At 42.3% G+C, this 22,008-nt stretch overlaps 1 protein-coding gene across 1 annotated transcript in view; it reads left to right on the top strand.

Annotated features, from left to right (window-relative positions):
* The window catches only part of gabra3 (gamma-aminobutyric acid type A receptor subunit alpha3), a 485,101-nt gene that overhangs the window by 127,493 nt on the left and 335,600 nt on the right, over positions 1-22,008 (top strand). Inside the window, exon 4 of the mRNA XM_067424515.1 lies at positions 1,796-1,863. Coding sequence (XP_067280616.1) covers positions 1,796-1,863 — 68 coding nt within the window. The remainder of the gene's footprint in view (positions 1-1,795; positions 1,864-22,008) is intronic.

Raw genomic sequence — 22,008 nt, 5'->3', positions numbered from 1 at the left:
AACATCACAAAATTGTTCTTTGATGGCAGGCTAAAGCAGCCAGATGGGCATTATACAATTGTGTAACATGGTGACATGGCAAAGTCACAGAAAATATAGCACAACTAAAAATGGCAGGTTCAAGAAAGTGTTTTGTTTTGAAAAGATTAACTACTTTTAGCAAGGAATAGGTTCTTTGCAACAGTTTGCAGTTAGTTTACATGCACACATATCTATATTACACATGAAGAAAAAGGTAAAATCCATAGGCAACAAGCATAATATGTGCCCTATTATAATAGGGGGCTAAAGCCATCTTTTTTATCACAATTTCTCTATTAACAACATTATAGTTCATTACATTAAGTATTATCCTTCCCAAGTAAGTGGCAGACCTAGTCAGAGGCAACATAAGGCAGCAGTATGTGTTCTGCCCCACACACAACTGTTGCAGAAGGGCACTCAATTTATCATTCAGACAGTCTTGATTCAAGTGAATTTAGTAATAATAAAACAACCAAATTCACCACCATTAACAATATACATCTATTAATAAACATGGATCCAATTGGTTTGCTCGGCACATCCCAAAGATTTTTGATTGGATTGAGATCTGGGGAATTTGGAGGCCAAATCAACATCTCAAACTTGTTGTTGTTGCTTCTCAAACCATTTGTGAACGATTGTTGCTTTGTGGCAGGGCACATTATCCTGCTAAAAGAGGCCAAAGCCACCAGGGAATACCATTTCCATGAAAGGGTGTACATGGTCTACAACAATGCTTAGGTAGGTGGTACATTTCAAAGTAACATCCACATGGTAGCAGGACCCAAGGCAATCCCAGCAGAACATTTTCCAAATCATCACACTGCCTCCACCGGCTTGCCTTCATTCCATAGTGCATCCTGGTGCCATGTGTTCCCCAGGTAACCGCTGCGCACACGGCCATCCAAGTGATGTAAAAGATTGCTCCATGGTCCAGTTCTGATGCTCATGTGCTCAATGTTGCTTCTTTCAGTGGTGGACAGGGGTCAGCATGGGTACCCTGACTAGTCTGTGGCTATGCAGCCCCATACGCAACAAACTGTGTATTCTGACACCTTTCTATCAGAACCCGAATTAAATTCTTGAGCAATTTATCACTATAGTAGCTCGTCTGTTTGATCGGATCACATGAGCCAACCTTCGCTTCCCACGTGCAGTAATGAGCCTTGGTTGTGTGTCATTAGCTGGATGATTCACAAGAGTTGAATTTTTCACAAGAGTTGAAGAGTTTTTTTTTTTTTTTTTAAACAAAACAAACAATAATCTAAATAAACCTTACTAACTCTCTCAACCTAGTCCTTTTTTGAGGCATGCACATGCATGAAATGGAAACAAATTGAATAATAATAAAAATACACAAGGTCATAAATCACAGCTGTCTGGCATTGATTATCCTCTGTGCATTATGAATTGTTTTACTGGCCATTTGTGGTATATATTTATGTCTTTACAGATCTATAAAATAATAGGGTAACACTTTATTTTGATTCATTCTACTAACTGTAGTTTTGCAACTACATGTAAACTAGGAGTCATCAGAGTATTAGTAGACTGTCTGCTTAATATCTATGAATCTAACTGTCTACTAATATTCTAATGAAAGGATGTTGACATTTAGTTGCAAATTAATGAGTTAGTTGATATGTTGTTGCAAAGTTACAGTTGTCAGTCAGTTAAATGCGATCTAATGTGTAACCAATAAAATCTTCAAAATGCATTAAATAGTTGTTTTACATTGTTGATATTTCTGCTCTTATGCTTTCTATTTCAGAAAGTGTGACTGAAGTGAGGACAAACATATATGTGACAAGTTTCGGACCAGTATCTGACACCGATATGGTATGTGTGTTAATTTTCTTTTGGAGGGGGTGGGGGATGGGTATTTGAATAATTTTGGAAGATTTTTCAAAAATAACTTCTGTATATTTCTCTGCTTTTTATGTAATGTGTTGTACTTCAACCAGGTATGGTTACATGTACTGTAATTGCTCGCACGTATCCGCATATGAGAAAACTGAAATGTTTTCATTGTCGTTAAATTGAATTCAGAAAGCTTTGTTTGTCAAATGTGCCACAGAGGAAGACATAGTACCGTCCTCTATTTCCCTTTGTCATTGTGAATGTATGAAGCTGTGTTCCTTTTTGGGCTCATTTAAGAGAGAAGATAATTGGTTGCGAGGCTGCATGGAGAAATGTATGTATGCGTCTTAATCATACACACAATTGGCTCTGGTATGCAAGATGAATCACCACAGCAATGCAGCAGCACTTGGCATAATTTTCTAATAGTGTGAAGAAGACATCACAATATGTCAAATTATACAGAGCATGAAAAGATACTCAAATTACACAGCAATAATCATCAAGGTTCATTTTAACATGAAAAACTATAAAGTTTATGCAAAAATAGCGCATTTACAAATGTGACTTAGGAATTGCTCCACTTCAAAAAAGTAGAACTGCTGCAAAAAAAGTATAATTAGTATTAAATTACACAATATCTGTTGCTCCAATGACATTGAAAAAATGTATTATAGAATTTAAGTTACAGTACATTTTCTGTGGTCCGCAACAACTTTCCATGATGTTTTCAAATATAACATGCCTGGGAACCACAAGCTTACTATAATTGGCTGCTGTTGAGATAAAGAAACACTCATTATCGTTGACATATGCCTTTAAGTGAGATCTGTCACCAGGTTATGCAACTTTGACCGTCTCGCCACCGGAAAGAGTCAAAGAGCCAGATTTACTAAACAGGGCAAATTAACATGAGACCATAATAGAGTGATGCTGACATCACAATGGTTCCTCAACAGGAACCCAATAAGAATTTTCTATAGGCGTTTAGACTATAGAAAAAAAAAACAAGCTCTTGTGATCAACAAAAGTTTATGATACTAACACGTTTTGTGCAGCAACATAATTATCACAGATAAATAAAACTTTTATTAATTGCAATAATTGCAAACAAGCAAAGATGGTCAGGTTATTATACAATGTATAAAAAATAAGCTTATAAACCAATAAACAATACTATAAATTGATGCACCTGCATATTTTGTATGTCTTGCTCCCATCTTCAGAAAGTTCAGTATAGATGTGACAGGAGGGAAAGTCTATGTAAAAAAAAAAAGGTCAAAAGTGTATGGGCCTAGACATGTGGAAATTTGTAGAACTAAATGTTAATGATGTATTATAAATTGTTGCATTGTATTGGGGGTACAGTTTATGTGACGGTTGGTACCACAGACAGTGGAAATGTGAAATTCCTTCATGCATACAAATAGTGAGTACATTTTTTATCTCTGATTGTTGTTTTGCCATCAGAAGAGTCATTTTCATTGTGCTAAGAATAACCATCCCTAAGTGATCTGCTGTCTCTATATGGCATCTCATCAACCCCCCATGATTCCAAGTTATTGGGTTTGCATATGAGAACATCAGTGCTGAGTCTAACAACAGCACAAGTTTAAAATGGAGGATTCACAGAAATTGGTGGAAAATAAAGGCTTTGTAACAAGATTCTGTGGGGAATTCATACAGAGAATCATACAGAAGTGGAAGTATTGACCAACAAACCATACAGTAGAAAATAGCAGTGGTGAATGATCCTTCAAAAGAAAGAAAAAATATAAACAAAAGAAAAACCCTGTAACCTTGTATAAATGCTAGGCTGTGATATTCAGTCATGATCATTGGTGTTTGTGGTGGCCTGGCAATGTCACAGAATGATGTCTCGGGTTATAAATGTAAACATGATTCCAAGAGAAGGGGAACAAGAGAGTGCATCCTAGGATGCTTTGGGGAATGCCTCCAGTGTGTCTAAAGCACATATCTTAACACCACAATAACATTGGCCGGTGACAGCCTATGATATCACTACTGGTGCGACCAGTGTAGGGCATCTGTAGCATCTGTAGTACACGTCCACAACTTCTTTTGTCTGAAGGAGATTTGTTAAAAAAAATTTGTGATATTTCTTAAATGTCTATAAAAAACTATTGCGTTTCCATAGCTGCAGTTATGCGACTAAAACGTATTATTTTCCTCTCGCGATTGTTCATTCCAAAATGATAGCACTTGGTAGGTTTGTATATCCCATCCACCGCACTAGCCATTATTTTTATTGGAAGGAGACGTGTGTGTTATCCAATCATTAATGGCAAGTAAAGCCCCTTAGGTTACTTAAGCGGCACAGGTGTGTGTGTCTGTGTGTGTGTGTGTGTGTGTGGGTCAGATCTGTTTCCAGGTCTTAATGATAATGTGGCATTTCTGTGTTTAGAATCCAGTATTCCTGTAATTCTATTGTCTTTTATGAGTTTAATAAAGAACTCTGTCTCGTCTTCCTTCCTTCCAAACCGTCACCTGTAAAGAATGATCGACTTTTACGCGCGCCAGGTTGATGCATATAGAGAAGAGCGAAATGTTAGAATTTGCATGGTAACTCAAATGTTTTATTTTATTTTTAATTTATTTATATATTTTTACCACTTTCGTTATTTTGGCTAGATATTTCGTTTGTTGGACATATAAAGTGAATTTAGAAATGCTTTGGAAAAGAAAAAAATGGCATTTAATAAACAAATTATTTATTTATTTTTTAAATGAAGACAGCGTTTGGAATGAGTGCATACAAAATAATTAGTTCCCTGAGTCCACAAATAAAAGTAGACAGTTTATAGTTTATAATTATGTCTTGAACTTATCTGTATAGCTAAAAATGACAAAGTATTGCAAATTGTTTCCGTTTCTGTCTTAAAGGAAGAAGGAAAAAATTTGAAAACATCAAAGCCTTTATCGGCCTTGAGTTAAACAAAACATATAGCCTAACTACGAAACTAAATAGGCTACGTGTAGGCCTAAACATTAGCCTGTTATATTATTATTTTAATTTATATGTTGATTTTGATATGTGAGCAGCATGAGTAAGATATAAGAATTGCAATATGTTTGAGACCTGGGGATTTTGATCACTTTGAGTCTTATTTTCTAGAAAGTCTTTCTTAAAAAAAATTATTTGGTTTGTATAATTTGTATTTTTATTTTGATCAATGTTTCATCAATTAATAGCCTATGTTAAACAAGAAGCAAACCAAGATTGTCTGGAATGGATTGACGTGTGTAACTGGCCTGTTTCCTCGGCCTTTGAGTAAAGCTGAAACTATAGCTCTTTCTGTTTTAATACATTTCTTGAATATATGTCTGAATTACAGTATGCCTATATAGTTATATTATTTGTGGCTGCACCGGGGTCCATCATTACTAGGTTAAAGTTATGCCACTGTTCTTATTAGGAGAAAATAAATATCTTATATTATATCTTGTTATTACGACACAATTGAGTGGAAAATATAATATAGGCCTTAAAGGGGTACTTCAGCGCTGGGAAGATGAATCTGTATTTAAACTGGGTCATCAATGCAGTAGAAATGTGAAATAATTTTTGAATTTGGTGCTTTCTAGACTGAGAAAAGACAGAAAATGTATTTTTGTCCCATGGGGATGAAAGACTACAATTCCCAGAATGCTTCGCTGCCCTGTGCCATTCCCCAACGCCACCAACTTGATTAACGTTACAGTGACTGAGTTAGAGAAGACACTACAATTAAAAACTGAACGTGTCTGTTCAATATAATGAGTGAGTTACCGCGCATCACAGCACTGAGCACTAACTGCACGAGTGATGAGAGCTGAGGTAATCGAGACTACACTCGCGGCTTACATTCACAACTCGAGTTCAGTCTGGCGCGTTTCAGTTCATGCCTTTACAAGCTTAACTTTCATAGAAATTAATTTGAGAAGTTAAAAGACTTACATTGCATACCATAGCTCTGTTTAAATGAGTGCCTGCCAGCTGAGCTCTCCCTGCAAGCTGAGCGTTATCTCCCATCCCCCATGCTCAAGTTCAAAACATGCGGAAATGGCTTCCTCTGCTGGCTGTAGTCTTTAGCCTCTGGGCAAACATTCCTCCTATGATGCAAAAATCGTCAATTTGCATCATAGGAGGAATTTTTCTAGAAATAAAATGCATAAATCTCTTGTCTCAGGGAGATATGAGGGGGGAAAGCACAATAATTTGAATATACTCCAGGGTTTCTACTGATACAAAGCCATATGCTAATCGCTGAAGTAACCCTTTAATGTTGCAGCAATGCGCGACCACACCAGGTGACCTGTAAATGCGGAAAAAAACGTTTCCATTGCAGTTTTGCGAAAATGTCCTTTTACGAATTGCCTGAAAAACCACCTCATGAGAGCGTAAAAACTTTTTTTGCGATGTATGGGAGTTTTTGTGAAATTGCCGTGTTTCCATTGGGCGTATTTTCAATTCGCAGTTTCAATTTGCGCAATTAGAAGGGTAATGGCGACTAGTGAGACACAGTGTCCTGATCCCCAAGATCGTTCCCTAAAGTGTCCTAGGATAAAGTGCGAGTTCCCATTTGAAAGGAACTTGAGGAAGAGTGGTCTCAAGAATAGAAAGTTATTATGTGTTTTGGTATCAATGGCATAACATAATGCTATGTGGACCATTTATTAACCACCATATTGACCAAACAAGGCAACTCCAGTCTGATTATCTTGCAGTTACGGTGTACAAGTTCTCATCAGTCAAACAGAAATAAAGTTACACAAGTTATAGATGTTTACATTGAAATGTTTTCAATGTGTCATTGAGATGCCAGCTTTTTACTTGATGGTTATATCACATGACATTTTTAGAGTCTCTTGGAAAATACTATAGTAGTTTTCCAGTTCCCTATCTCGAGGGAACTTCGAGCTGCGTCGAAACGCTAGGGGACGCCTCTGCGTGCCATGTCATGAAGCACTTGTGTAATCAGTCCAATAGCGGGACGATACGTCACGGGCGGGTGACGTCATCGACCAGGAAGCTATAAAGCATGCCCGGACCAAACAGTCACTAGCTTCTGTGTCTTCACAAAGCGCTCTGTGTGATATTGTATGTCCATTTATTGTGTGTGTGTCAAAAGAGAAAGAATGTCTAGTCAGTTCAGGCGTTGTGTTCCTCCCTGCCCTCGTTACATCACGGGTGGGGATACACACGACCTGTGCGTAATGTGTTTGGGGCTCGAGCATGCCCAGTCAGCTCTCGAGGGGGTTGGCTGCGAGCATTGCGAGAGTCTCCCAATGCGTACATTAAGATCACGCCGGGCACTCTTCGAGGAGAGTGCTTTGGCTCGCGGTCCTCAGGGCTCGGGTCCCGCTGTTGCCGAGGCACAGCGAAGGCTCGCGTCTTGGGGATCGCAGTTAGATCTGGTGGCGGGGTTAGAGACGGGTGATCCCCTATCTCTGCCCTTACCCACTGGATATCAAGCCTCAGCTCGTGAGTTGGAAGCACGCTCTGCGGTTTCTTCCGCTCGCGCTGAGGCACAAGATCAGCTGCAGCACTCCAGTTCCGAGGAACTGGATGTTGTTAGTGTAAATGAAACTGACGAACTACTTCCACCATTACACACACACGCACAGGAGGAGCTAATGGAGGTTGTCACTCCTGCCGTTGCCAGATTAAGTTTAGACTGGCCGGCCGAGTGTTATGAGTCACAAAAACACACAAGCAGGCTAGATGAAAGATTTCTGCCCTCATATACTCAACCTCCTAGACGGGGCTTTCCATTTTTCCCGGACCTCCACACCGAGGTGTCGAGGTCCTGGGCTAAACCAGCATCTGCCAGAGTCTTTAACCCGTCCACATCTCAATACTCAAATATAAGCGGGTTGAAGGCTCATGGTTATGCGGCGATGCCGCGGGTGGAAGAGACGCTCGCGAGCTATCTCTCCCCCGAGTCAGCATCGTCGCTGCAAGCCCCGCAGCTGCCCACCAAGCCCGTAAGAACAACATCAGCGCTGGTGGGCAGGGCGTACTCGGCAGCAGGGCAGACGGCCGCCTGTCTACATACGGTGGGCGTCCTGCAGGCTTATCAAGCCGATTTATTGGGGGATATAATCTGTGGATACATCTGTGGTTAAATCTTTCAGATATAAAAGAAAGGGATAAAAAGTTTCTTATGGATTCGCCCGTCTCGCCTACTGGCCTCTTTGGTGACGCTGTAACAAGGGTCGTCGACCGTTACCAGGAGGCCAGGAAGCAGGCGGCGGCGTTTTCAAAGTTTCTCCCCCGCAAATCATATCCCCCAGGGGCTGCCGGGCGGGGGTAGCCCCAGCCGAGTACGTCCTCCTCCGTAGCGCATCGAGCGCAGCAAAAGCAGAGCGTGGCCGCTCGGGCCCCCCCACAGAGAGAACGGGGGTCCGGGTGACGCGCTCAGCCGGGACCTTCCCGCGGTAGTACGGATCTGAGGACCGTCCTTATTGCTAGGAAGGCCTCGCCTAAGAAGTCCTGGCGCCAAGAGCGCAGGGCTTCCGATGGCAGTCCCCTCCGGGAAAGTGCGGCTCGCCGAGGCGCGCGCTCTTTCCCGGTGCCATCGGGGGGCCGGTCTGCCAACCCTGCCACCATTGGTGCTTCAGGGCGCGGCGGTCCCCGGCGAACGCATATCTCCATGTCCGCCCGGAAACGTAGCGGCTTGGGGATGTTCGCGCCCTCTCGGGAGGGCCCCTGGGCGGTCAGTTCGGTTGCTACCTGCCGGTTATCCGTTACAGGACACCGGGCTGACCACACAGGAAAATCCAGAGACCAGCCTTGAGAGGCTGGTTCCCTTAGTAGATTTTCTGGCAGCGTGGAAACTTCTGCCGAATGTCTCAGAATGGGTCCTGCGTACAATAGAAAAAGGGTACAGAATTAAATTCGGGTTACACCCGCCCGTGTTCAACGGGGTTACTGCCCCGGTAGTAAGCCCCGAGCAGGCTCTGGTAATGGAATAAGAGGTACATACTCTTCTGCGAAAAGAGGCTATAGAACGGGTCCCTCCCCACTGCAGAGAGTCGGGGTTTTACAGCCGGTACTTCATAGTTCCAAAGAAGGATGATGGGTTAAGGCCTATCTTAGATCTGCGTCATCTAAACAGAGCAGTAAAAAGATTAAAATTCAAAATGCTCACGATAAAACAGATCGTGTGTCACATCAGGTCCGAGGACTGGTGTGTCACGATAGATTTAACCCTCTTGGCGCCACGGTCGAGTTTACTCGACAAGATGCGTCACTGAATAAAACGGCCGATTTGGTCAAATAGGGTGTCAAATTTCATTCAACCTCCCCTCCACTAGATGGTAGACATGTTGTACTTCATCCCTGACTCATACAAACATCATGATTCTATACAAAATATACGAGCAAGAGCGCATTGAATCAGTGTAAACAAAAGCGGAGCTGACGTGCGAGTGAGCTGTTTTATCAGAGCATTGTCAACGTCAGCGAGTATTTGCATTAGATTATTATTACTATTATTATGTTCTAATGGCATCAATAAAGCTTACCCGCAATGAAGTGTTGGGTCTTCTATTCGCGGACCCTGATTCTGAAGGGAAATGTGAGATGACGATGACTCTGAAAGTGAAACTAAACCTAACGTTATACTAAGCACAAATGGTGAATCACTTGCCCAATGCAGATGGTCCTTTGCCCAATGTCAGTGGTGGGAATAATGTTTCCCGGGGTCCGAGTGTTCATCGCGAAGTTAGCAGGTGTGTTAGTGTTGGGAATGAGGCAGCCGCGGGAGATTTTTGCCGCGCTCACCATGAAGCGCGCGTCTTCTCACCGCGCGCCTCTCCGCGATCGCGGCGACAGTATTGTGGTGGAGACTTTATCTAACGCCACTGGGTATGTTAGAAGAGGTCGAAGTATTCATAAGCAAGTTTGAGGGCAATGTGGAGGCAGGGTGGGGAGTCAAAATGATAACACTGGCCGTGGCTGTGCACATGCGGCAGCGCGCGAGGCAGATCTGGACGCGAGCAGACGTGCTGTGACGCGGGGCAGAGGGGCTATTATGCATAATATATCATATATAATATATATGTGCCCCATATATGCAATCAGAGTGCTTACTGTATGTGGTAAATGGAAAATCTCTACAGCAAAAGGCAAACCGCTATGGATTCGATTTGTTTCTACCACTTATTAGTAATGATTTACACAGTTTGTTTACTGTTTACTATTTACCTGAACATGCAGTATTGTGCAATATAGCACACAGAAGGTGAGGGACATTTTGGGGGGAAAGAAGTGCTGCATTTTATCATTTAAACATGTGGCTTTTCATGAAAATTATATAATCCAAGATTGCCCCCACGCTATGACGTCATAATATGCAAATTAGATGGGAAAATGTAATCTCTACATAAACTTAGGGTCCTCCTTAATATTTCTCTAATTTACAGAAAGTTTCTATCTTTTATCAATTTTAAGATATAGCCTTTTGGAATTAAGATGTCAAAATCGAACGTTTTAGGAAAAAACCTCTGGCGCCTAAAGGGTTAAAAGATGCGTACTTCCACATCTCCATCCTTCCGCAGCACAGACAGTTCCTCAGGTTCGCTTTTGGGGGAAAAGCGTACCAATATCGAGTGCTGCCATTCGGTCTAGCTTTATCGCCCCGCACTTTCACGAAGTGCGTGGATGCAGCTCTGGCTCCGCTGCGACTCCAGGGCATCCGCGTGCTAAATTACATCGACGATTGGCTAGTGTTAGCACAGTCGAAACAACTGGCGGTTCAGCATCGAGATGCTGTTCTCGCCCACATGAAGGTGTTGGGGCTAAGGTTGAACGAAAAGAAAAGTATGTTGGCACCACAGCAGAGCATTACTTTTCTGGGGGTAGTTTGGGACACGAGAAAGATGTCGGCTCGGCTATCTCCACCCAGGGTAAAAACGATCCTGAATACCGTCAACCAGATAAAGCTAGGCCAGTCACTCACTGTCAAACACTTTCAAAGAGTGTTGGGTTTGATGGCAGCAGCGTCCAACGTGATACCTTTTGGCCTGCTGTACATGAGACCCTTGCAGTGGTGGCTCAGGACCAAGGGGTTCTCCCCGAGGGGAAACCCTTTTCGCCTAATCAAGGTCACGCGGCGCTGCCTACGTGCCTTGGTGAAGTGGAAAGATCCTTGGTTCCTTTCCCAAGGTCCAGTTCTGGGGGCTCCTTGTCGTCGCGTAATGCTAACGACGGATGCCTCCCTAACTGGCTGGGGAGCGGTCATGAGTGGCCGCTCGGCCCAAGGTCTGTGGAGGGGCCATCAGCTCTCCTGGCACATAAACCAGCTGGAGCTGATGGCTGTGTTTCAAGCACTCAAACACTTCCTCCCAGACCTACGGGGCCGCCATGTGTTAGTTCGGTCAGACAACACTTCGGTGGTCTCGTATATAAATCACCAGGGGGGATTGAGATTGCGTCGGTTGTGGAAGCTCACGCATCACATTCTGATATGGGCCCAAGGCAAGATACTCTCGCTCAGGGCGATGTACATCCCGAGGGTCTTGAATGTAGCGGCAGACTCCCTGTCGAGGCAGGGAGTGGTGCCGGGGGAATGGAGGCTCCACCCCGAGGTGGTGGAGGAGCTGTGGATCCGCTTTGGGCGAGCCCAGGTGGATCTGTTTGCGTCTCGAGAGACGACACACTGTCCAGCATTCTTTTCCCTCACACATCCAGCCCCACTGGGGCTGGACGCAATGGTACAGACGTGGCCGAGGCTGCGTCTGTACGCCTTTCCCCCTCTGGCATTGCTGCTGAGGAGTGCTGGAGAGAGTCCGCCGGGACGGGGTTCAGCTCTTGTTGGTAGCCCCGTTCTGGCCGGGCCGAGTATGGCTCTCAGACATCATGTCTCTCCTAGAGGGTCCTCCCTGGGAAATCCCAGTCAGGAGGGATCTTCTTTCACAGGCCGGGGGGTCAGTACTGCACCCGCGCCCGGAACTGTGGAAACTGTGGGCTTGGCCCCTGAGGGGCCCCAGTTCATAAACACGGGTTTATCGACTGAGGTGATAGAGACCATGTTGCACTCCAGAGCACCATCCACAAGGAGACTTTACGCACTCAAATGGAGAGTTTTTGTCGCCTGGTGTACGCACCAGACTTTGGACCCTGTTAACTGCCCGGTCGGTTCAGTTCTCGAGTTCTTGCAAGAAAAATACTCCGCAGGGTTATCCCCGTCGACTCTGAAAGTGTATGTGTCGGCGTTATCTGCGTATCATAATCCATTAGATAACGCATCATTAGGGAGACACCCGTGGGTCACGCGTTTCCTCCGTGGTACCTTGAGGCTCAGACCTGCGGCACGCTCCAGGGTGCCGACTTGGGACCTGGCCATAGTGCTCGAAGGCCTTATGTTGGCTCCCTTCGAGCCGTTAGAGGAAGTGTCAGAAAAGTTCCTCACACTAAAAACAGTGTTTCTCCTAGCGATTTCATCACTGAAAAGAGTAGGAGACCTACAGGCTCTATCAGTAGCACCTTCTTGCCTTGAATTTGCACCAGGAATGGTGAAAGCATTTCTCTTCCCGAGGGAAGGATATGTTCCCAAAGTCCCGACCAACGTGCCGGGACCAGTAATGCTGCAGGCTTTCTGTCCGCCTCCGTTCACTAGTCAAGACCAAGAGAAGCTAAATCTGCTATGTCCGGTCAGGGCCCTAGATGCATATGTCCACAGAGCTGCCCTGTGGCGAAAATCAGAACAGTTGTTCGTATGTTTTGGGTCCTCGAGTAAGGGAAAATCGGCTTCAAAGCAGACGCTTAGCAAGTGGATAGTCGAGGCTATCTCGCTCGCTTATGAGTCGGTCGGACATCATTCACCTATGAGGGTCCGCGCCCACTCTACTAGGAGTATGGCTGCCTCTATGGCTCTTATTTCGGGAGTTTCACTGTCAGAGGTTTGTGATGCGGCTGGGTGGTCCTCTCCGCATACATTTGTGAGGTTTTACAATCTGGACGTAGCCTCTACTCCGGGGTCCCGGGTGTTTCTGGGTTAAATCACACAAACAGACATTTGGGACTCTGGCGGCGTGGGTATTGAGGTCCCCTAGCGTTTCGGCGCAGCTCGAAGTTCCCTCGAGATAGGGAACATCTCAGGTTACGTATGTAACCATGGTTCCCTGAGAGGGAACGAGACGCTGCGTCAAGATGCCATACTCCCGGCATGCCTGTGATCGATTTGTTCGACTTTTTCAGAAGCTAGTGACTGTTTGGTCCGGGCATGCTTTATAGCTTCCTGGTCGATGACGTCACCCGCCTGTGACGTATCGTCCCGCTATTGGACTGATTACACAAGTGCTTCATGACATGGCACGCAGAGGCGTCCCCTAGCGTTTCGACCCAGCGTCTCGTTCCCTCTCAGGGAACCATGGTTACATACGTAACCTGAGACGTTTTTTAAAACTGTACAAAACCAACAAGAATAAAATGATTACATTTCTAAGAATTTGGCACATTATTTATGACCAAGACTGGTAAGACTGGTCAGATATCTGACTGTTCCACCACTGGTCAGAGTGTTTATTTACTAGGTCATTACTCTCACTACAAAGATTCACCAGAGCATTATCGTTTTAGTCATGTGCAGATGTTGGTGTTCTTTACTCTTCATTATGTTGTCTCTACAGTTTTAGACTCTTAAAGTCTGATTTTAGTATATCTGTATTCCATATTGACACTTTTCCAATTTGCAGTGTTAGTCTTGTGATATTTCATCACAGGCTTCGAGAGTAAACTGTAGGGGAATAAGCACATGCTGTCTGCACCTGAGATCAATGTACAGGTGGTTCCTGTAATCTTCTTTTCTGCTTGCCATTTTTTCATATTCCCACAATATCTCTCCTCCCACCAAATGTGTGGCAGTATTTTTGGTATGTCCAGGTCATCCCACAATGTCAGGTCTAGTTATTTCATTTGCAACTGGACTTTCTCAGTTCTTGAATATCTCCTGAGAAGCATATTCATTTGATATTTAAAAAAATGCATAACATCAGCATCGTCAGCATCCTTTGAATCATTATATGTAGTTCTTTTGACATTGCCTTTATTACCAAAATCACATTTGTACTTTTTTACCCTGAGCCTGCATTTTTGGAAATGTCTCAGCCTTTTTATGGTTCATCTTTTGTCCTTCTTGAAGGTTCTTTCGCTAACTTACTTAATTGAGAGCCTCAAAGAAATTCTTTGTAATTCTTTGCTAGATTAACCTGGATATAATCCATGTTAGAGGCACTGTATAATGCATTTTTGAAGTTGTGCATAAAATACTAAAGCATAAGATAGAACAATAAATAGCTTTAGCAACAAACCTTTTTTGCTTTCAATTTTTTTTCTACAGTCTACTTGAAAAGCCATGTTAATAATCAGGTTTTTTGTCATGTTCCTTATTTTAATTTTATTTTAAGTAGTTTCCCCAGCTTGCATACTGAGAGCTGTTTCAACAGCTTGTGCAAATGTCAGATTTGCTTCAGATAACATTATCTGTTGTCAGGCTTTGTAGCAAATCTCTCTTATGATCCTGTTCATGCTTATCCAGATTTGTCACAGACTCATTGTTCACATCACTTTGTAGGGATTTGGTATCCGAGTGGGTCACAGAATTTGCAGTAAAAAAAAAAAAAATAATAATAAAAAAAAACCTTCTGTTCTGTTTTGACTTTTCCAGCTTGGGTGTGCTTCTTATATTACTATACTTTTTCATTTCATCTCTTTATCATAAAGACCCATTCCATTTTTTGTTTTTTGTGTAGGTGGTGCATGACTCATGGGGAATCAGTTATTATTATTATTATTATTATTATTATTATTATTATTATTATTATTATTATTATTATTATTATTATTATTATTTATGCTATATAAATACTACTACTACTGCTACTACTAATTGTATTTAAATCTTGGATTTGTTAAATGAACCTAACTTGGTCACACTTTTTTAAAAAGGTGGAGAAATTCTGAACAAATGTCCAGGTTAGTGCTGTAAAGGCTATATTGCCTGACATCATATGCTGCTTCATATATAAACTTAGCCTAGAAATCTAGACGCACCCTAGTGGCAGCAAATTTAATCTGCCCGTGAGTGTCGTGTAGCAACTCTCAATACCCTTCTGAGCTGTATTCCCCTAACTCTTGCCGGGCCAATCACATAGTGTATACAGTCGGTGGGTGGGGTCATAATGACGACGGCCAAATTGCGTTTGCGTGCTTCTAGTAAACACAGAAACTGGCAAACGGCGGTCTTTCGAATCAGCTTTGACCTCGACTCTGGAAGACTTCGAGTTAAGCTTTTCTCTGAGAAAAGAACAAAGAACGGCACTGAAGTCATTCTTAAAAAGGGAAGATGTGTTCGGAGTGTTGCTGACCGGATACGGCGAATGTTTAATCTATCAACAAGCTCTGTTTCACATTCGTTGCTCTGGTTGGTGGTAGCGATAAACTATCACATGCAGAGGGAGTTTGAAAGACAACCGTTTATCCCGCCCCTCGGATTGAGCACTGTCAATGGTGAGTTTCCAGACCAAACATCTTGATGTGGGTCTGGCTTGTCAGGCTAATATAAACTGCTATTGGATGGTAATGTTTACTCATTGAAATCAGTGATGTACTACAATAAAGTAGTACACTAGACAATAAGGGTAAATGCTTCATGTGGTAACATTTACTTAGTTTTGACATGAAACACTAGATGGTGCTGGCTGATATGGCTTTAACTCATTGAATAGCGATCACATTATTTCCCAGTCCAGCTGATTGGTTGCCGTTGCATCAGTAGCCAATGAGCTGTGGCTCAATATTCAAACAAATACAACGCACATTCAGAAACCCTTGGACAGTCACGGAAACACGGCACATTGTATATAAACAGTAAATTCAGCATTTGAGAGGAAAAATGTAAAATGCTGTCAAAAACCTTGACAATGAGTGAAGAAGAGGCTGTTTGAATTATTTCCTTTGTAGTCCGAATTGTCCATCCAGTATAAAGTCGATAGTACAGTTGGAAATACAGGATGCACAATGCTAGAGCATTTATGCAAAGTGTTCGCGTGCTGTGTCCATCAAATCAATGCCTCTGACACGGCAAAGATGCAAATAAGAACTGTTTGGAATGGTAGAAACATCACTTTATGAATACCCAAGGTCAATTGTTAACCTGAGGTAAATTATGAGCAGTGTGAAACAAAACAATATAACCTAGGATTCCATTTACCTGCAGTTTATATGTGGGAACACCAATATGACAATATTATGTTTTCAGTAAGACAAAGCAGAGCAGTCTTGGGATGAAACATTTATTTATTTTATAACTGTCACGTCACAAACAAGGGAAAATGGTGCGAGGACTCAAGTGCAGGAGAAAGATTATTTATTTACAAAAACAAAACATAAAACTCAAATCAACAACCCACGAGGGGGAAAAACACATAATAGACTAATAAAATATAAACTTAAACAAACCAACAGAATCACGGGGAGGACGGAAGACGCAGACATTACACACACAAGGATCCAACCCAGACTGACAAACACAAGGAGATTATAAAGGGAACAAACAAGGCAGATAATGAGGGAGAACAGGTGGGGCAAATTAACCAATAATCAGATAACAAGGGGGAGGGAACTGACAGGGACACGAGCACATGCTCAACATAACAAAACCCACAAGTGCACACAAGACAGGACAGGCATGTGACAATAACATTTATAAAAAAAAGTATCTCTTGATTGCATCAGGTTCTCAAATAAATATTGAAGTAAACACTTATATAAAGTTAACTGTTAAATAACAAATAAAAAGCATAATAAATTAAAATAATAGAACAAAAGAAAACTAAAAGCAACACCATATATTGAAAAAATAAAATAAAAAATAAAAAATTAAGCTGCAAGGTCTAATGCATAGAGCCAATATTTTGACACATATTCAATTTTATTTTCCTGGCTGTTTGAATTCACTTAAGATAAACTAGCTGTGTTTAATATATTAATACCTTGGAAAGAGGAACATTTTGACCAAGAAGGGCATTTGACAGAAGACTGCAGAAGATTAATATTTTTATTGTTATTATTATTATTTTAGTATCGATTTGTAACTACGGTGTCAGATGTTTTGACATCCCTCGTCAATGATATATCTGATGATACTCATTTTAATTTAACTATTGATTTCACTGTTTGAAATGAATAAGGAAAACAAAGTTGTGTCCTTGGTTTCAAAGAACTTGATGCACTTAAATTTATTGTGTTCTGACTAAAATTTAGGGTTATTTATCAGTTTATTAAGTAATAAATTGACATCTAACACTAAATTTTAGTCTGCTGTGGAGCCATTTGTATATTTCCCGTTTCAACAGCTTTGTGTGTAATGACAACATGAAAGGACCCCCCTAATCATCCTTATCAAAAGAGATAAAAATAGCACAGTGTCAAAAATCTTTCTAAATATACTATGTTATTGAACATATACATGGTCTTAAAAAGTTCCTGAGGGGGAAAACAGCATCTATGCTCCTATGGGCCTAACATTATTCCCATTATATCACCACAGCCTTGACCGAGTGTCTGAGCTGTCAGTCATTACATTACACTATTATAGAACAAATGAGGGAAAGACATTAAGTAAAACAAGGTCAAGTAATAGCTTATGAGACCAGTAAAGAGCAGAACACTTATGTGATGTCCTCCTCTTCATATTACGAAAGACATTTATTTCATTTAGTAACAGAAACGGTTTTCACTTTATGAGGCCATCTGACCAGTCATTAACTGTAGGTTATTTCTGCAGTTTTAAGTATAGCAGATGTGTCATTTAGCTTTTCCTTTTACCTCCGTCCTTGATCTTCTTCTACATCATCGGTCTACATCATTTATTTAATTTTTTTTCTCAGTCTTTTAGCTTCTATTTTTGTTTCTGACTAATGCTTCTTTTTCCACCTGTCTTGTGAAAGATTGCACTGCTCTGTCACATTTGTTCGCTCTTGTCTGCACTGTCATTGCCCATTCCTCCCTTTCTCTATCTTGGGCCTCATCTGACAAGTCGTCTGTTTTGAAATTTAGGCCAGGCTAATTCGCCCCAGGTGATGTGTCGAGCCTTGTGCAAACTGAGGATGACATCGCTAGTCGGGGGCTTGTCCTGTAGCATGAAAAGTCCTCGTCACATTTCAAAAACTCCTTCTACAGCGGAACTCAGGAGACTACTGGTATGTGCTATAATAATGCCGACTATCCCAGCTCTTCACGTTTTCAGGTCAAAAATTAATGTTCAGATCAAAAAATATCGTATGAATTTTTTCCCCATTTCTTTATTTTTTTTTCTCCGTCTAATTGCTTTCTTTCTTTCTTTCTTTCTTTCTTTCTTTCTTTCTTTCTTTCTTTCTTTCTTTCTTTCTTTCTTTCTTTCTTTCTTTCTTTCTTTCTTTCTTTCTTTCTTTCTTTTTATTTTGGGGGGGTTATTGTTTAAATTATTGTAAAAAACAAACAAACAAACAAACAAACAAACAAAAAAGAAACGTAAATGAAAATTGTTACTATCATTGTGTCAAAATGTTCCCTTTAAAATGTGCTTTGCAATGGTTAAACTCTATAACCAATCACAAACATGATTAATATAAGAATATAAATGCTGGGGTAAATCTGGATAGGTGAGAGCACTCTGATTGCGTTGCAAAATAAGTCCAATATTGTGACAGGACCTCAGAGGCGGGTAACGTCACAAACAAGAAACTATAAGTAATGCCCACACAGGGCAATGCTAGATTCTAATAGGCCGAAGAAAATCACTGACAGGCATACCAGAAGTATGGCAAGGTGATGCAGTGTCTCATTCCCTCTATAGTTGTGACCGAGGCATCCCATTTCAGGGGAATTCGCACCACGCCGAGATTAGACTGTGGGAACATTTTCATACCTACAATGCCATAGTCTGTGTGTTTGTCTTGAGTGAAATCGTAAAAAAGCAGCACTAAGACTGAAGCACCTGAGAACCTGGTGTAATGTTCCGGTTTGTAAAACCTTACTAATGTGTTTGTGAGGACCAGCTCACCTCATCACAAACATCTTGAAGTCCTGACAGGAGAGCCATACTCCTAGTAGAGTGGGCTCAGGCTGACAAAGGTTAAGGTTATCCAGCTGACTCATATGTAAAGTTGAGAGATAGTCTCAGTTATCCACTTGCACAGTTATCATCTTGCTCATCCTCTGCTTCTATGCTGGGGACCCCTTCCTCGGTGACTCAAACTGATTTATGCCACAGGGCAGTTCTGTGAATGTAAGCATCTAAAGCCCAAACTCGACACAGCAGATTGTTTCTTTCCTGGTTTGGATCCTGGAATGGGGGAGCAAAGAAGTTCTGCAGCACAATTGAACTAGTCACATTAGTACAGACCTTATGAATTTAACCTGGCTGAAAAAAATCTGGAGTGAAGAAGGATCTCAACAACCATGACTGAGAGACTGAAACCTATGAGCTGTGCCCCCTTAGAGACCAAGCCCACAGCTTCCACAACTCTGGACAGGGGTAAAGTATTAAGCCCCCTGCCTGGGACAGAAGCCCCCCCTAACCAGAATCTTCCAAGGATAGCTATCAAGGAGAGACACAAGATCCAAGAACCATGCTCTGCCTGGCAGGGGCTATTAAGGGAAAACAGACCTTATCCCAGATATAAGCTGCTGAGTGAAAGCAGCTTTCCCTGAGACCACAGAAGAATTTGGTGTGCCTGTTTGCACAGTGGAAGCTAGCACAAACCAGGCAGTTGATTTACGTAAGTGACCACCGATGTTTTGTATGTATGGACAAGTACATGGTAGCTCCTGAGGTCTGGGAAGAAATTCTTGAGAAGCAAGCAAGACAGACATCATCTCTAGACAAGTTGATGTGCCAAGAAAGATGCACTTAGCAATTTCCTACATGGGAGCTTCCACATAACCAAGGCATGTAAGCATCATTGCTCATGCAAAATGGGTTGCTCCTCTGGGAAAAACCGCTGGTCCGGATCCCATGTACAGCAGGCCAAATGGTATCACATGGCCAAATGGTATCACATTGAACGCTGCTGCCATCAAACCCAACAGTCTCTGGAACTGATTAACAGTCAGTGATTGGCCTAGCTTTAAACTGTTCACATCTGACAGAAATTATTTGATGCATGCAAGAGAAAGGCATGCTTGCATTTTAACTGAATCCCATACCACGCCTTGAAAAGTGGCCCAGAGCCTTTTTGGTGATAAGGACAATCCTCAGATTCATCTCACCCCATGAAGGCTGCAGTTGAAAGCACCTCCCTTATCCACATTATTTCGCCTCAGGTGGCAATGCTCTGCTTTTGGGTGGCATGTTGTAAGGAGCTGGCTTTAATGGATGTGTGGAAATCTCCTGCCCAGCAGCCTGAGAGTGGGGGGAGAAGATCCTGGAAAATCTCCTGAAAAAAAAAAAAAAAATTCTGTGCCAAAAATACTCCTTCCGGTTTCTCACAGCTCTCTGAAAGTTTTTTTTGAGTATGGGTTTGTCTGACGTCAGATAAGGCGGAATGTCCTTGTATGGGCCATACTGGCTCTTCTCTCGAAAGGGCACATGTGTGACTAGAGCGAGAGAGAAAAAACCCTGGCTCCGTGTTGCAGTCACAGTACTTCACGAAAAACCAACGATGTCACCAAAGAATTGTGTTTCTGATTGTCGGGGCAAGACAATCCTGCACAGCTTCCCAAAGAACTCAGTGTTAATGGGACAAGTGGATGAAGTTATTTTTTTCTGGAGCAGCAGTTGCAGAAGTTGTGCAAGTGTTTTTGTTTGTTCCCTGCATTTCGGCGTCAACGGTTTATAAACAAGGACCAGTTCAACTCAGATTTTTAGCTTGTCTAATGTGGAAAGATGGTGCGGTTCCAGCTATTAACATTTACATGTAATCTTTTAGCAGATGCTTTTATCCAAAGCGACTTACAAAAAGAGGAGAGAAATATAAGCAACGAAACAAACAAGGGCAACAACCTGCAGGTGCTGTAAGAAGTCTCAGTTAATCGAGCCGATTGTTTCTTTTTGTTTTGTTATTAGACAAACAAACAGAAAATGTAATTGGATAGTTAAGTTCTAGTCTTTATTGTTTAGGTGCAGTTGGAAAATATGTTTTAAGAAGCTTTTTGAAAATGGCTACAGACTCAGCTGCACAAATTGAGATCGGCAGGTCATTCCACCAGGTGGGAATGGTCCAGGAAAAGGTCCGTGAGAGAGATGTCATGCCTCTTTGAGATAGAACCACAAGGCGTCGTTCACTTGCAGAACGCAAGCTTCTGGGGAGTGTGTAAGTCTGAACAAGCAAGTCTAGGTATATTGGTGCAGAGCCAGTGGTTGCTTTGTAGGTGAGCACCAGTGCCTTGAATTTGATGCAAGCGGCCATTGGCAGAGAGTGCAGTCTGATGAAGAGAGGCGTGGCGTGCGATCTCTTCGGCTCGTTAAAGATCACTCTTGCCGCTGCATCCTGGATCAGTTGCAAGGGTTTGATAGTGCATGCTGGAAGGCCAGCTAGAAGAGCATTACAATAGTTCAGTCTGGAGAGAACAAGAGCTTGCACCAGGAATTGTGCAGCCTGTTCTGATAGGAAGGGTCTAATCTTTCTAATGTTGTATAAGGCAAATCTGCAGAAACATCTGCAAATCTGCAGGAACTGTAAGAATTGCAGTAATGTGGTCAGTGAAGTTTAACTGGTCGTCAATCACAACTCTAAGGTTCCTGGCTGTCCTGGAAGGAGTTATGGTTGTTGAACTGAGCTTAATGGAGAAATTCTGATGAAGTGCTGGGTTGGAAGAAACAACAACAACTGAGGCACTGAGACTGGCAAAAGCAGCTTTCAAATCCTCAGTGCTCATCCTGCTGGAACTGTCTGCTGCTTTTGACACAGTAAACCACCAGAGCCTCCTGTCAACACTTAAGAAGATGGGTATCTCAGGAACTGCTCTCCAGTGGTTCAGGTCGTACCTCTCAGGTAGGTCCTACAGGGTGTCATGGAGAGGTGAAGATTCCCAGGGCTCAGTGCTTGGACAACTTCTATTCTCCATCTACATGTCATCATTAGGCTCTGTCATTCAGAAACACGGCTTCTCCTATCACTGCTATGCTGATGACA

This window comes from Pseudorasbora parva, chromosome 18 (assembly GCF_024679245.1).
Source record: "Pseudorasbora parva isolate DD20220531a chromosome 18, ASM2467924v1, whole genome shotgun sequence".
In the NCBI taxonomy this organism is placed as follows: domain Eukaryota; kingdom Metazoa; phylum Chordata; class Actinopteri; order Cypriniformes; family Gobionidae; genus Pseudorasbora; species Pseudorasbora parva.
Note: the sequence above shows the minus strand (reverse complement) of the source record. Positions and strands in the feature narration are given on the sequence as shown.